This window comes from Branchiostoma belcheri, unplaced genomic scaffold (genome assembly GCF_001625305.1).
Source record: "Branchiostoma belcheri isolate BF01 breed outbred unplaced genomic scaffold, Haploidv18h27 scaffold601, whole genome shotgun sequence".
NCBI classification, from domain to species: domain Eukaryota; kingdom Metazoa; phylum Chordata; class Leptocardii; order Amphioxiformes; family Branchiostomatidae; genus Branchiostoma; species Branchiostoma belcheri.
The window spans coordinates 1-14,680 of record NW_017804245.1 but is presented as its reverse complement, the minus strand read 5'-3'; the positions used below and the strand labels follow the sequence as shown (position 1 = coordinate 14,680).

General features: G+C 41.6%; 1 protein-coding gene across 3 annotated transcripts; it reads left to right on the top strand.

Annotated features, from left to right (window-relative positions):
* The first annotated feature begins 5,850 nt into the window (after nucleotides 1–5,850).
* LOC109482825 lies at nucleotides 5,851–12,803 on the top strand. 3 transcript variants are annotated; one of them, XM_019785669.1, is made up of 6 exons: nucleotides 5,851–6,048; nucleotides 7,346–7,411; nucleotides 7,668–7,736; nucleotides 7,903–8,009; nucleotides 8,127–12,329; nucleotides 12,389–12,803. In XM_019785669.1, the coding sequence occupies exons 2-5, from the start codon at nucleotides 7,347–7,349 to the stop codon at nucleotides 12,293–12,295; spliced, it is 4,410 nt and encodes a 1,469-aa protein (XP_019641228.1). In that variant the 5' UTR covers nucleotides 5,851–6,048; nucleotide 7,346; the 3' UTR covers nucleotides 12,296–12,329; nucleotides 12,389–12,803. The 3 variants fall into 3 exon arrangements, with proteins under 3 accessions (XP_019641228.1, XP_019641226.1, XP_019641229.1); XM_019785667.1 differs by having other exon boundaries at nucleotides 8,127–12,803; XM_019785670.1 differs by lacking the exon at nucleotides 7,668–7,736 and having other exon boundaries at nucleotides 8,127–12,803.
* Nucleotides 12,804–14,680: the final 1,877 nt, after the last annotated feature.

The following is a 14,680-nucleotide window of genomic DNA, read 5'->3' as shown; positions in this document are numbered from 1 at the left end:
TCAGCATTGTACTATCATGACTACCAACACAGTAGCCTGGGTGCCATATCCAATAGCACACTGGACACAAAGTGAGCATGGAAGACTTGGGAAAGGCTCTCAGCCATGGGGAGGAGAAGCTGACAGTGATTGATGGCCCTCATCACACCACAGATAGCCTGTTACATGGTACCACCATTGGTCAGCAGGAGTCTGCCTTGTGCTAAATACAGCTCATCAGTTAATCATTAACCAGTAAATTTTCAACATGTATTTGGTGTTCATTTTTCAAAATGACCGCAGAATTCTTTTTAACAGTACTGGTGGGCAAATATACAAGTGACTTAAGCTAAAAACTTTTTTTTACACTTTATGATCTTGGCAAGGAGGTTATAGCTCCTAGTCAACACTGAAATCTCCTTGATCTCAGACACTCACTGTCTTTAAAATATGGCCCTAGTAGATTAGGATAAGCCCCGAAAGTTAATCTCCAAGCAGATCTTTCAGTGGGGGGAAGACAGTATCAAATTGGCCAGTCTGTAACCATTTCCCCACACTAGATCCACCTGCAGTCGCACAGGGACTTCTTTAGCACTTCTTTTCAAAAATGGTGTTGCTGCCCCTCCTCATGCCCAATAACAGCTATCAAAAATTTGCTAAGACTTCTACAAGCAGTTTATAGCTTGAATCTGGGACAAATGCGGTCACCCGCACACATCTCATTGGGAGTTCTGGCCTAACCTCTACCAGGCTTGGGGAGGCGGCTGGAAAGAGTGAAAAATCGGTCAAATAGAGAGATAAGCATGCCAAGGGAGTTTGTCCATTGAGAACATTTCGCCGCACTCAGTGTCCTTGTGGTTCAAAACCACAGATATCACAAAGGATATGTTGAACCTTCCTTTCCTTTAGTTAACTGTCCAAAATACAGTTTGTAACAGTTGGTGAGGGGACCCATTGACTTGAGAGACTTCCTGTAATGCTCAACCAGCTGGCCTACTAGGAGGCCAAGAGCCTTGCCTGGTGGTCAAGGCAATAAACTACTAAGTACTTGGCAAGAATATTTTGATCAGGCAACAACTAGGTGTTAATAGCCTTTGACATTTCGACCGCAGGTGGATCTTGGGTGGGGAAATGGTTACAGACTGGCCAATTTGATACTGTCTTCCCCCCACCGAAAGATTTGCTTGGAAATTATCCGAAAGTGGCAAACTGTACTCTTGAGCAGACCAACTCCCCTGAGATGTTATCTGTTTATTTGGCCAATTTTACTCTTTCCATCCACTTCCTGAAGCCTGGTAGAGCCTGATGGATTACTAAGTAGACTATTATTCTGTTGGTGTTTAGTCTAATTTTCTGCATTTGTACATCCCACCAACGAGATTTAAAGGAGTACTAACCTCCAGAAGGAGGTGCTATATTTCGACAGGCATTTATTTTTGGAATTGAAAAATGCATATTATTTTACAGTATACAATTAAATGCCCATTTTGCGCGCAAGTCTTAAAACGCATCGAATCCAGGACGAACTCTCCAAATACCCTCAAAACTATCCCAGAATACACCACGCTACCCCATTGGTGTCTATGTTTTAAACAAAAAGTTACGTTACAGACCTCATTTCGGGGGCGATAAGAAAAATTCGTACCGTTTTGTGTTCTTTGGTATCTTACCAACCATTGCCCTTCTTGGTGTCCTTATCGCCCCTCATTTATGCCGCAAATATTGACGATGAAAAAAACGGCGTAATCTAGTTATCCTTTCCATAAGTGGCGTAATCTAATTATCTGTTCAAGTGATACTTACATGCAAATAAGTTGAGAAAATCAAAACACGCAGGATGAAACTGGCTCCCACTGTATTCGTCATCCTGATATTATAATATCCAAGCCACAGGTCAAGCAAAGTAAAGCAAGTAATTTCTCAATAATCAGCTTGTTAGTGTGCTTGTCTCCTACCATTTTCGCCGAAAAATGTTTATGTTGACCTGAAGTGTATGAGTATTGCGCAAGCCAGAATTCCCGGATGTATCAATTGTGGTTCAGCATGGGGGAAAATTATATTAATATCACTTTACAAACATGCGCCGCTCAACTCGTACAAGCGAAATTATGTAAAAAGTTGGCTAGTTATGTATTCATTGCAGCATGATTTATCGGAAAATAGCACTTCCTTCTAGAGGTTAGTACTCCTTTAAGTTGTCCTTCAGATCCCACTCTTAACCCTCCCACTAGTGAGAGGTGTAGGAGTCAGTATAGGTCCTGAAGTATATAAAGTATTACTAGTATATATCAACGAAGGACGTGTTGATGATGATAAAAGAGAAAATGAATCCAATATCTTAAGTTAGGTTAATCAGCTAAAACTTGGACTGCTTTAGGCCTCACTGATTTAATTTTATGGATGAATTCCGCGCACTGATTTTCAAAAAACATTGATGTTCAAAAAAAAAAAAAGAATCATTTCCTTGGAGACTCTGGCCTGGGTGCCATCCTCCGTACGTAGTGCATGGTAGCTAGCCGACATAGGGAGCCAGGCTGCCAATGCTCCATGGAACTCAAGAACTCTGATCTGCCAAATGATAAATGTCGCAAAAGGCCAGCACGTGGCAGCTTGTCATAGAAACTGCAAATTTACAGTACCAGCTTTGAATTCCTGTGGTTTAGCAGCATTTTTTTGGCTAAAATTTTTTTCCCACACGCACTAGTTTGTCATCCATATAATTCAAGTCGGTGTGGCCTTACCTTGTCTAGAGAAATAAAAGTTATGATGTGGTTGCTTACCAAATCAATAGAACTATAAAAACAATATAAATTTCATTCAACATTATAAAATAACACTACAAAACAATTGGATGCCCATTATTGATCTCCAAGCAGATCCGTTGGTGGCACTACACAGTATACAATAGCACTACACAATATGTGTGTCTCAGACTTGCCACCAATAGGATCTGAGATTTGGCCTATGGTGGAGCTTGCTAAAGGCATCAGGTGATCACAAAATACTTTTCACCCAATTAGACCTAATCATTCTTTTCTTTGATGGCATAAACTGCATATTAGTGCATCCGTTGTGGAGGTTGGTTATCACCTATACACAAAGCACACATACTAAAGATGTGTGAGAATGGGGAGGAGAGGTGATTATCACACCCTGGTGATACAATGAACAAGTTCCAAAGCAGCAAGAGTGAGACTCCAGTCAGATCATAGAGGTAGAACAACCTCCTTGGTCAGAGGAAGTTGTAAAAGAGTTACAGATGGGGACAGGGGAAGTAAATTAAAGCATTTTCTGAGTTACCAGCCTAAAACTTACAGTGTATGAATTACACACACAAGCACAAAGACACACAAACACACACTCACACCCAAAATCAAGCGATCATCTAAAAGCTTAACTAAAAAGGACCACCTTGAGTGCATACATCGATTTAATTTTGCGTGCAATTCTATAGTCAACAGGACTGTTTCAATTGAGAAAAAAGAAATAAAATTGTTGTGGCCTTAACAGTTGTAAACAAGCTTGGATGCATAACAACACTCATATCCTACTGCTGCAATGCTTCCAGATACAGGGACATTTCTTCTAGATAAGTCTGCAGAAATGTCTGCAGGAAAGATTTAATTTCTGGATGCAGGATTTACATTTACCTGCAAAAATTTCTGCATTATTTCTCCTACAGAAATTCCTGCAGGAAAAATTTTTCCTGCAGAAATTTCTGTAATCATAATATATTAGTCATAGTACATTCTCTGTACATGTTGACTCCTTCTCAAGTCTTACTTTATTATTATGTATTTAAGACGTTAAGTATTTAGGGAAAAATATGTAGCAAATAATTCTCTTTGTCTGTTAATGTTAAAACCCATCAGAAGCTGTGAAATGGGATTTCTATTTCAGCAAGGAGAGTGTCTCTTTAACCTCCTTGAGACATTCTTTAACCTCCTTGATTTTAAGATTACAAATCTATTTTAATATTTAATATTTTGTAGAATTTGATAATCTATTTTAGTATACAACACAGTGTATTCCTATCGACCGAGGTACATTGTACCACAGGTTGGATCTCTCAACAGTAGGAGGGCTGGGACCGAGGGTGATACGGGATACACCACATTGTAACAACTCGAGAACACACGCCTTTCAAATTGCGAAATGAGCCGAAATTTGGAGTCCCTAGATTAAAAAATACAACATCAATTCCAATCTGGTATTTGAATGTTTGGAATTGGCACACTCAGCTCAGGCAAAACAGTTCCAGTTATTCTATGGAACATTCTGAAGCCTGAAGCCTACAATTGGAACCCCGGGTTGTATGGCTACTTATGACACAGACTGGAACAACCATTATATTAGATAGTGCACAGTGTATTCTGTATCACCCAAGGTACGGATTCAGCCATCGGGTGATCCGATCCGCAGGAGGTCTGTGGCCGAGGGTGATGTCATCGTGGTACCCACCCGATAAAACAGACATTTTAATGCAAAATGTGCCAAACTCGGTTGGGTTAAGGCGGCCTAGGCTGATATTCATGTTTGAGTTCGGACGTGTGTCTGCACGATGGCCACAGACTTGTTTCGAACCCGAATCATGTTCCACCATGTTCGATATGACGTCATTCGAATAGAACGCGTGTTCGAATTCGGGGTCACTCGCGGTCATTTGTATGTTTCCCCTGTGAACCCGCGTTGTTACGCATTTTATTCACGGACTATGACATAAACGGCTTTACGCGCAGCTGAAAACAGCATAATTGATCTTTAGAGTAATCCATGTTTACGTATTATCACTTTTTTATCAAAATTGTCCGAGGCTATTTTGCATATAAGTCGATATTTTTTTAACTGTGGCGATTTTTTAACGAAAAATGACAGAAAAATAGCTGTTTCTGTCGTTTTTGGCCCCAAAAAAACAATGTAACTGTCATTTAACACGAAATAGCCTCGGACAAAAATAATAAATAGGGGGTTGGCTTTCTACTTGTAAAATATCATGATGAAAGGTGTTGTTACCGCTTGCGCGTAAAGCCATGAAGTAAACAGCTTTTTTTTAAACCAAAATGTTGATTTTTAACCCAAAAATCCAGAAGTACTAAAACAAAATAACCTTTATCCAATGTGTTTCAAGTACTAGTGTGAAGTTTAGTTGTGGTGCGACCAAGCTATCAAAAGTTACAGGCATATGTATGAAATACTTCTCATAGTATACCATAGGCTGCCTTAACCCAACCGAGAAATTTAAACAAAAATTTAATCTAAACAAAAAGTGTAACAGCGTCAATTTGAATGTTTGAATTCGGTGTTCGAGGTTTCGAAAGCGGCGCACTCGGTTCTCGCGAAATCCTCGTGAAATTATTGTATAATTGTCCAAACTGTTATGTATAATTATATATAATGGTCCAAACTGTTATGTATAATTATGTATAATAGTCCATAGAATTATGGATAATTATGTATAATGGTCCAAAGGGTTATGTATAATTATAGATAATGGTCCAAAGGGTTATCTATAATTATGTATAACGGTCCTAAGGGTTATGTATAATTATGTATAATACCAAAATCATTATGTATAATTATACATAATTATAGTATAATTATGTATAATTGGACTATTCCCAAGGGACTCATCAACGCTTTCCGCATATTCATTACCACCTAATATGTTACCATAAAAAGTATTAAGACAGTTGGGTTAAGCGTTTGGGATTTATGGGTGGGAGTCCATAATTAAAACGTTTTTCCATAATTATATCGCGGCTTGTTGTACATATTATTAAATTGGCCAACACGTGAAGGTGAGTTTATGTGACAAAAACTAGAGAATTGATGCCAATTTTCATGTCTGATTTAGCATATGTTTCAATGGAGAACCCTTTCAATGGTGTCTCCCCTGAGGGGCATTGTATTCACCTGTACAAAGGACTGTTGACGTAGCGATGACTCATCGGAAAGTCCCACCAGTAGCACACCCTGAGGCAGAGGGGAAATACAGAACTGTCGCCATTTTATAGAGACGCAGGTACAATTCTACCCAGGCGGGTTCTGTGGAGTCTCAGACATATCCAGGTGAGATTTAGATAAGTGTTTAGTCCTACAGATAAGGTGTCTGGGGTCTAGCCTGGTTACCAGACCTATTTTAGCGTCAGAGTCTATATCCTCTACGCTATATAGACCCGGAAGCTAAAATAGATAGACTGGGGTCAGCTGAGTTTAATACACCATGTTTAAGACATGAGACATCACGGCGAGCCGATCCATTCTTAATCATGCTTTATATATATACAAACGGAACGTATCAAGAACCTGTTTGTTGCGTGTTAATATGACTGACATGCTAATACTATGCACTTACAAGACTTGGAGAGAATCACTTAAAGCTTGTGGTATAGGAATATGTTTTTAGGCTTTTTCTTTAACGGTGTCGCTCAATGCAAGGCCATTGGCCACTTCTAGGCATAGGGCTAGCCTGTAACTATAACAGCAACTCTTCTCTCTGAGTTAGAAACATCATCACAAGTAGTGAGGACTAACTGACCCAATAGGAGAAGCAGCGGTTACGAGGCTGGTCGGGAAAATTCCCTACCCCTTTTTAGACCATAATGGTTTGTTCCACTTCCGCTCACGTGCTTGAGGTGTGTCTCTTCTCAAACACGGGACCTCCATTTTAACGTCCCATCCGATAAGACGCCTCTTTTAGCCCGAAGCTAGGTCCTCTTTTTCACCTGAGTGAAGTGAGGAAAGTCGTGTAAAGTACCTTTCCCAAGGGTACAACGTCGCTGCGCATGTTCGGACTTGTTCGGGTACGACCCGGAATCGAACCCGGGTCTCCCTGTTTCATTGTCCAGTGATGTACAACTACCACTACAACACACGACGCCACTTTGACCTCAGTTATCATTCAGCCGGATCCATTCCCGTACAATCGACTTGTCTCGTGGTTTGAATATGAATAAGTTTGCACATATAAAGCCTGGGGTTCTTAGCTTGTTGCTCTGCAATTCCTTTCTAATACGTACAGGGGGATAGGCTTTATTTCTTTATTTTGGATTTGCCATAAGATGGGGCAGAACAGGTGATTGCTCACCTCTTCGCGTTGTCTTGGCTTCGCCGTCGAAGAAATCAGGATATATCCAACTGGGTAATACTATATATAAGCAAGGACAATGGCCAACATATGATGCTGCCAGTGTCTTATAACGATAAACAGTGTTTTGTACCTGTATCTGCATCAGCATGAGGCATGGTAACGCCACAAAAAGGCAGTTAACAATTGTAGGTTATTAAAACATGCAACAGGCATACAGGCATTACAGGCATGACAAGTAACATACCAAGAAGAGCTCACTGACTTGGTTTATTACAGGATGGGGAACCTATTCACGAGTTCAGCCAATACTCAGGACCAGAATCTCCATCCAGACATACCAAGGTAAGGACGCTCACTGACACGTTTTTGAAACCAGTTACCGTAGTCTAAGCTTTGGTAAAGGGAGAAAATACTAACTTTGTAAAAGTTAATTGACTATGTTGCATTTTCTTGCCGGGAAAGCAGCGGAAGTAGGAATGATTAGAGTTGCAAATTAAGATGTTGAAGAAAAAAGATCAATAGAATAGCTTACATTTCCTAAACCCAAAATGTGCTGTTACTAGGAGTTCCATTGTCGTGACAGCCACATTTTGTTCAGTTACAGCAAAGCACAAGAGCCAGGAACAACCAACACTGATGTTGCAGATGAAGAAGGCGTCAATGACAGGTGACGAATATGTCACATGAAGCAAATTTGAATCGCTGACGTAATAATCAAATTTTCAAATGTTAGATCATTAAGTGATTACACTGTAAGATAAATAACATTCCTTCGATCCAACGCAAGTCTCCCTTACAGCTTAAAACCTAAGCCCTGTCTTTTGTCTCATTAGTCAATACACAAGCCACTTCAGGGAAGGAGAATCCTCCCTTGCCAGGACAGACCTGGACTCAGCAGAGCAGCACTTTGCAGCTGCACTCAAGACGGTACATGTCAAAGGTAAGGCAGAAATACAGGACTCTTAGACTTAACATTTGAGGGAATTTCTAGAGAGATTTCTTGTCTGCTGTAACCATTTTTTGTCCAGATTAATATTGGAACATCCTTTCTCCCCAGATCCCACAGCCCAGCAGTACCAGAGAGAGGTGGAGCCCCTGTGCAAGGTGGGAGATGTCTACAGTAAGCGAGGTCAGCAGACAGGAGACGGGGGAGACTTTGTCAAAGCAGCAGCACTCTACAATGCAGCAATAGCCAGATCAGAGGATCAAGTCCTCAATGGTAACATAGAAAGAACTATTAGAGAAGTAGAGATGTCATTTCTCAAATGTACCTTAGGCATTCATAGTAATGTAAGCCAAGATGACACAGAAAAATACAAGAATCAGCTGAAGGAGATGCGGGACCAGATCAAGCTGGAGATGGAAACCATTGACCAGCAGCTGGATCCCTATGTACATGATGAGGACGACCCATGTGTCAAAGAGATAGAGACAAAACGAGCTCAGGCTGTCAGGCAGTTGTTTGAGAACATTTCACAACAAAGGAAGGAGTTCATCAGCCTGCTTATAGAAGAGTGTATTGGGTTATTGGGTCCCCCTCCCTGTAAGTATGCCCTGATCGGTTTGGGTTCACAGGCCACAGGACTGGTAACTCCATACTCAGACCTGGAGTCTGCCATCTTGGTAGAAGAAGAAAGTGAAGAATGGCTTGTGTATTTCCGTAACCTCACTCACTATCTGCACCTCAAGGTGGTCAACCTGGGAGAAACCATTCTCCCAGCATTGGGAATAAAATCTCTCAATGATTTCTACTCTGAGGACCCACTTGACAACTGGTACTTTGACTCTGTTACACCACGTGGGTTTGCATTTGATGGCTCCATGCCAAAGGCAAGCAAGACTCCACTGGGCAGGCAGGGAACTATGGACAAACCACCCAGTGAACTCATCTGTACACCAGAAAACATGGCTTCAAAACTACAGAGTGATGTCACATTATACCTGAAGGAAGGATATCACCTTGCCACTATCTTGAGAAACGCATGCCTGATAGCAGGGGATCAGGATTTGATTGACACGTACATGGGCATCACAGTGAAAAAACTAAAAGCTGATGGAGGCGAAATGGCTCAAAAACTGGCACAGGAGATACTTAAGGAAAACATAGAAAGCTTAGGTGATAAAGAAACAATTACAGCAAGAATGATTTTTGTAAAGAAAGAACTCTATCGCTTCCCAGCTGTAGCAGTGGACTGCTTGGCACTGTCTTCAGGAATCATACCTACCACAGTTTGGGAGACAATAGAAGAAATGGAAAACCAACAAGTGATCAGTCCCAACAATGCACACCACCTGACAGTGCTTACCAGCATCTCAGCAGAACTCAGGCTCAGAACCTACATCGCAAATGGTGGACAGAAGGAAAACCTGTCAGCTTTGGTGTCAACAGTGCCGCATGGTCAAGAATCTCAGACAAATGATGAAGAACAAACAAATGATCTTAGGCCAGTTTTCCACCTCCCAAATGTAAAACAGCTTTTCAGATATTATTCTACATCGGTTCCCTTAAAAAATGTTCTCTCTAAATGGCCTAGTGAGACTACAGTTTCAGATTCATTTCCTGATTTCTATGATACTTCCGCACGAGTACGAGGAGAAATGTACTATGAGCTATGCAGATATCAGCAGGCTATCCGCTGCTACAATAAGGCCCAAGAAAAAGCTTATACAGATAATGATAACATGGTTCTGCTGTTTGACTTTGGCAATGCTTGGCTTGGCATGGGTGAGTGCCAAAAAGCAGTCAGCTACTATGAACAGGCACTGGAAATGTACAGAAGTATCCATGGCCAGACACACCCCATGATTGTTGTGCTACTCAACAACCTTGGGCTGGCCTGGGATGACGTTGGGGAACAAAGGAAAGCCATCGATTGCCATGAACAAGCTCTGCACATGCAGAAGAATATCTACGGTCGGAGCACAGCACTTTGTGACACATCTAGCTCCCTCAGTAACCTGGGAACAGCCTGGGATAACCTTGGAGATTATGAAAAAGCTATCAACCACTTTGAACAGGCACTGCAGATGCGCAGAAGAGTTTACGGTCAGACCGCAGTACATCCAAGAATTGCCATATTACTAACAAAACTGGGGGTAGCCTGGGGTAGCCTTGGTAATCAAAGAAAATGTATCGACTACAATGAACAGGCACTGCAGATGTTAAAGGGTATCTATGGTCAGAGTACAGCACACCCTGACATTGCTAGCTCACTTAGCAACCTGGGGGCAGCATGGAGTAAACTAGGTGCTCACAAGAAATCTATTAACTATCATGAACAGGCACTGCAGATGCGTAAGAGCATCTATGGTCAGGGCACAGCACATACAGACATTGCCACCTGTCTACACGAAATGGGGATGGGTTGGATTTTTCTAGGTGATCACAGCAAAGGCTTCTGCTGTCATAAACAGGCAATGCAGATGAGGGAAAGTATCTACGGCACAGTACATCGCGATATAGGCAATTCATTCATTTATATTGGTAGAGCCTTTCATTACCTAGGAGATTATAAAAAATCCCTAAGCTACTATGAACAGGCACATCAGATTTACAGCAGCATATTAAGTCAGTCTAAAGCACATCCCGAAATCGCTAAAACACTTTGCCACCTGGGTTTGACATGGCAAAATCTAGGTGATTTCAGAAAAGCACTTAAGTACCATGAACAGGCACTGCAGATATACAAAAGTACCTACGGTCAGAAAACAAAACATGTGGCTATTGCCACAGAACTAAACAACATCGGACAAGCCTGGTACCAGCTGGGAGATAATAGACAAGCTAGGGGTTACCTAGAACAGGCACTAGAGATGTACAGGAATATCTATGGTCAGGGTTCAGCACATCGTCTATTTGCAGTCACGCTTGACAACCTGGGGCTAAACTGGGTGCAGTTTGGTGATCACAGCAAAGGCATCAGCTACCATGAACAGGCATTACAAATGAGGGAAAGCATCTACGGCAAAGGCACGGTACATCTTGACATTGCCAGATCACTACGACATATTGGTAGTGCTTGGTACGGTACTGGTGATTACAGAAAAGCACTTAACTACCACGACCAGTCACTACAGATGTTCAAAAATCTCTATGGTCAAAATTCAACTCATTCTTACATTGCCCAGTCATTCAATGCCATTGGAATGGAATGGTACTATTTGGGCAATTATAGACAAGCACTGAGCTACCACAACCGGGCGCTGCAGATATTCAGAGGGAATACAGCACTTCGAGACGCTGCAACATCACTTAACAACTTGGGGATGGCCTGGCTTTATCTGGGTGATTTCAAAAAGGCAACCTCGTACACTCAAGACGCACTGCAGACATACCGGGATTTCCATGGTGAGAATTCTGCCCATTCTGACATTGCCAGATCAATCAACAACATTGGGTTGGTCCTGTGTCATCTTGGTGACTACAAGAAATCACTTAATTTCCTTGAACAGGCACTCCAGATGAGGGAAAGTTTCTATGGTCAGGGTATACCCCATCTTGACATCGCAATGTCATTCAATAACCTGGGCGAACTCAGGAGTTACCTGGGGGATCAAAAGAAAGCAATCAGCTACCATGAACAGGCACTGCAGATGCGCAGGAGTATCTATGGTGACAGTTCAAACCATCCTCACATTGGCGTTTCACTCAGAAACCTGGGGTCAGCTTGGAACGACTTGGGTGATCATGGGAAAGCTCTCAGCTACCTTAAACAGGCGATTCAGACATATAGCATCTATGGTGAGGATGTCGCTCATCCTAACATTGCCATGACACTCAATAACATGGGGCTGGTCTGGGGTAATCGGGGTGACTACAAGAAAGCAGTCGGCTACCATGAACAGGCACTGCAGATGTACAGGGATGTCTTTGGTCAGAGTACAGATCATCCTGACATCGCCATGACGCTCAACAACATAGGCCAAGCCTGGAATCACATGTATGAGGGCAGGAAAGCATTCAGCTATTGTGATGAAGCACTGCAGATGTGCAAAACCATCTACGGACAGAATGCAACACACCCTGCTATCGCAACATCACTCAACAGTCTGGGAATGGCATGGGGAGACCTAGGCGTTCGTGAAAAAGCAATCAGTCTCTGCCAAGAAGCCTTGGCTATGGCAAGACAAATTTTCCCTGAGCACAAAAGTCACCCATTGATAAAGGGGATTGAAAGCAACATCGCCAATATCAGTGACAGTGCTGCCTCTGAGGATAATACATAAAATGCCCCATATCCATTCACAAATGTACATACTTCATTCTGTACCAGGGTAGATGTTATGGACAGTGAAATCCCACCCCGCTCATTTGATGAAGTACAAAATGTAGATGGGCAATAGACCGAGAGACCATATGGCTATGCATTCTGTATCAGGACCACCAAAACATGTACATCTATTTTATGACTAAACTAACAGCCTCCATGTAGTTCTAATCTACAACAGACACTGCCTCATTACTGTAACCATTTGCCAATAAGATTCTACTTCTGAGATGGGACACATGACTTCTCTATTTGTAACAACTTAATTCTTTGGAGTAGTTTTTTTTACAAGTTACAGTAATAAATCAACTTTCTGTATGATGTCTCAAGTTCACACCGAGTTTCCTAACAATTACAAATGCCTTACTCCCAGACCCTCCCATACATATACATAGGGCAATAGGGCAACAATGCAATATTAATACAAGAATTCGTAGATTTCATACCTCCATGAAATATATACGTTTTTGTAAATGTTTTTTATTTGTCTCATTGACTATGGAAATAAGGTCATAATTAGCATAATCTAGTTTAAGTCATGGTTTTATCAATTCAAATTAAAATATTTTCGTGTAAAATTCCTCTCCTTTGTCGTGCTTCATTTCAACATGTCCTAATTAAACATGCAAATGACCTCTACATTAACATAATATATGCATTGTGGTGTTAACCTTTAAGTTACTTACACATGTCAAAATGTATAAAATTCGGATCATTCACCAGTAAGGAGTCACAAAATTTTCATATTAATTATGCAAATTAGGTCATCATTTGCATAATTAGTATCTGCTGATGTTCCGCCTGCCACAGATTAAATAGATTACATGTATAGTAGTGCCATTATGTAAAACACTGTAATTATAGAATTTCGCCATTAATTATGCAAATTAAGTTCTCATTTGCATAATTTGCCCTTATTTTTGTAGAACTCTCTCTCAGCTACCTAAATACCAAAAATGATGAAAATATGTTGTTCCTATCTGGACTTATTGGCTTTAAAGGTTTTTACCAGAAATCCCCCCTGCAGTTCCAGAACAAGCTGCAAGGGGGACCAAACTTACAACACTTGTTCCTGACAGGATAATCTGTCACCAAAAAATCAAGACTATAGCATGTTCAGGACAAAAGATACAAAAACCGGAAGTTCTGTTGCAGTACCAAGGTCATCCACCAGGAGGCCCATATTTGACCTTGACCTTCATCTTCCTAATACTTACCAGCATACCAAATATCATCACAATCCATAAAGGCGTTATGAAGTTATGCTGACTACAAATGTGCGGAAACACCCACACCCACACACACAGACGCGCCAAAAACAATGCCTCCATTTTTCATGGAGGTAAATATAACATGTAAGAGGGTCTGCATGGGGGGGTCCTGGCAACGGTTAACGGTAAATTCAGCAGGGCCGATAACGCTTAACGGTAAATTCAGGACGGTCGGCAACGCTTAACGGTAAATTGACAGGCTTTTTTTTTCGAGCTGCACTGGATTTGGTATCTCGCTTTGTGAGAAAAGGTGATCACCGACAAAATTACGTATACCTTACATGTAATGAAGCGTGCATTAAAGGTATGTGTTCCCTGTGTTCCCCACCTGCCCTGGCCGAGTCGACGTCGGCCAGCAATTGCATTTTTTCCGTCTGCCCAGTTTTACCGATGGGTTTTGAGAGGGGAGCGCCGAAGGCGCTTGTAATCTAGGGGGGTCCGGGGGAATGCTCCCCCGGGGAATTTAGGATTTTTAAGCCTTCGAAAACGCAATTTCCCGCATTTCGAGAGGCAAATCATGGTGTTGAGAGTGTTTCTCGGTCCTTCTGATGTTTTCATATTTTACTCAAGATTTTTGTTAATTTGCCTGTCAAGGTTGACGGATTATATATTCGTTAAAAAATTCTGTAACTCTCCGCAAACTTCCGGAAATTGAATGGAAAACTGGTTCTGGCTAGAGCCGAAGGGACCGAGCGCAGAAGCGCGAGTCGAGCGCCAAAGGCGCGAGCAATGTAGGGGGGTCTGGGCATTCTCCCCCGGGAAATTTCGAATTTTTGAACCTTCAATGACGCATTTTCCTGCATTTTGAAAGGCAAAATTAGGCGTAACGAAGAATTATTTATTAACGCTTAACGCTGAATTTAGGATGACAAATAACGTTTTACGTTGAATTAAAACGACCCATAACGCTTCACGAGGAATATACTGATAACGCTTAACGTTGAATTAGAGCGGGCCGGCAACGATTAACGGTAAATTAAAATGGCCCATAACGGTTAACGAAAAAGGGCATGCAGACCCTCATGTAAGGAATCATTATGTTGTAGACAGTATAAAAGAAGACAGTACTCAAG

What these genes read in the sequence shown, in the direction of transcription:
- LOC109482825 (XM_019785669.1), top strand. Translation starts at nt 7,347, where the DNA reads ATGGGGAACCTATTCACGAGTTCAGCCAATACTCAGGACCAGAATCTC. An exon ending in GAAGAAGGCGTCAATGACAG is followed by an intron (nt 7,737 to 7,902) that starts GTGACGAATATG and finishes TTGTCTCATTAG; the next exon opens with TCAATACACAAGCCACTTCA. An exon ending in CAAGACGGTACATGTCAAAG is followed by an intron (nt 8,010 to 8,126) that starts GTAAGGCAGAAA and finishes CTTTCTCCCCAG; the next exon opens with ATCCCACAGCCCAGCAGTAC.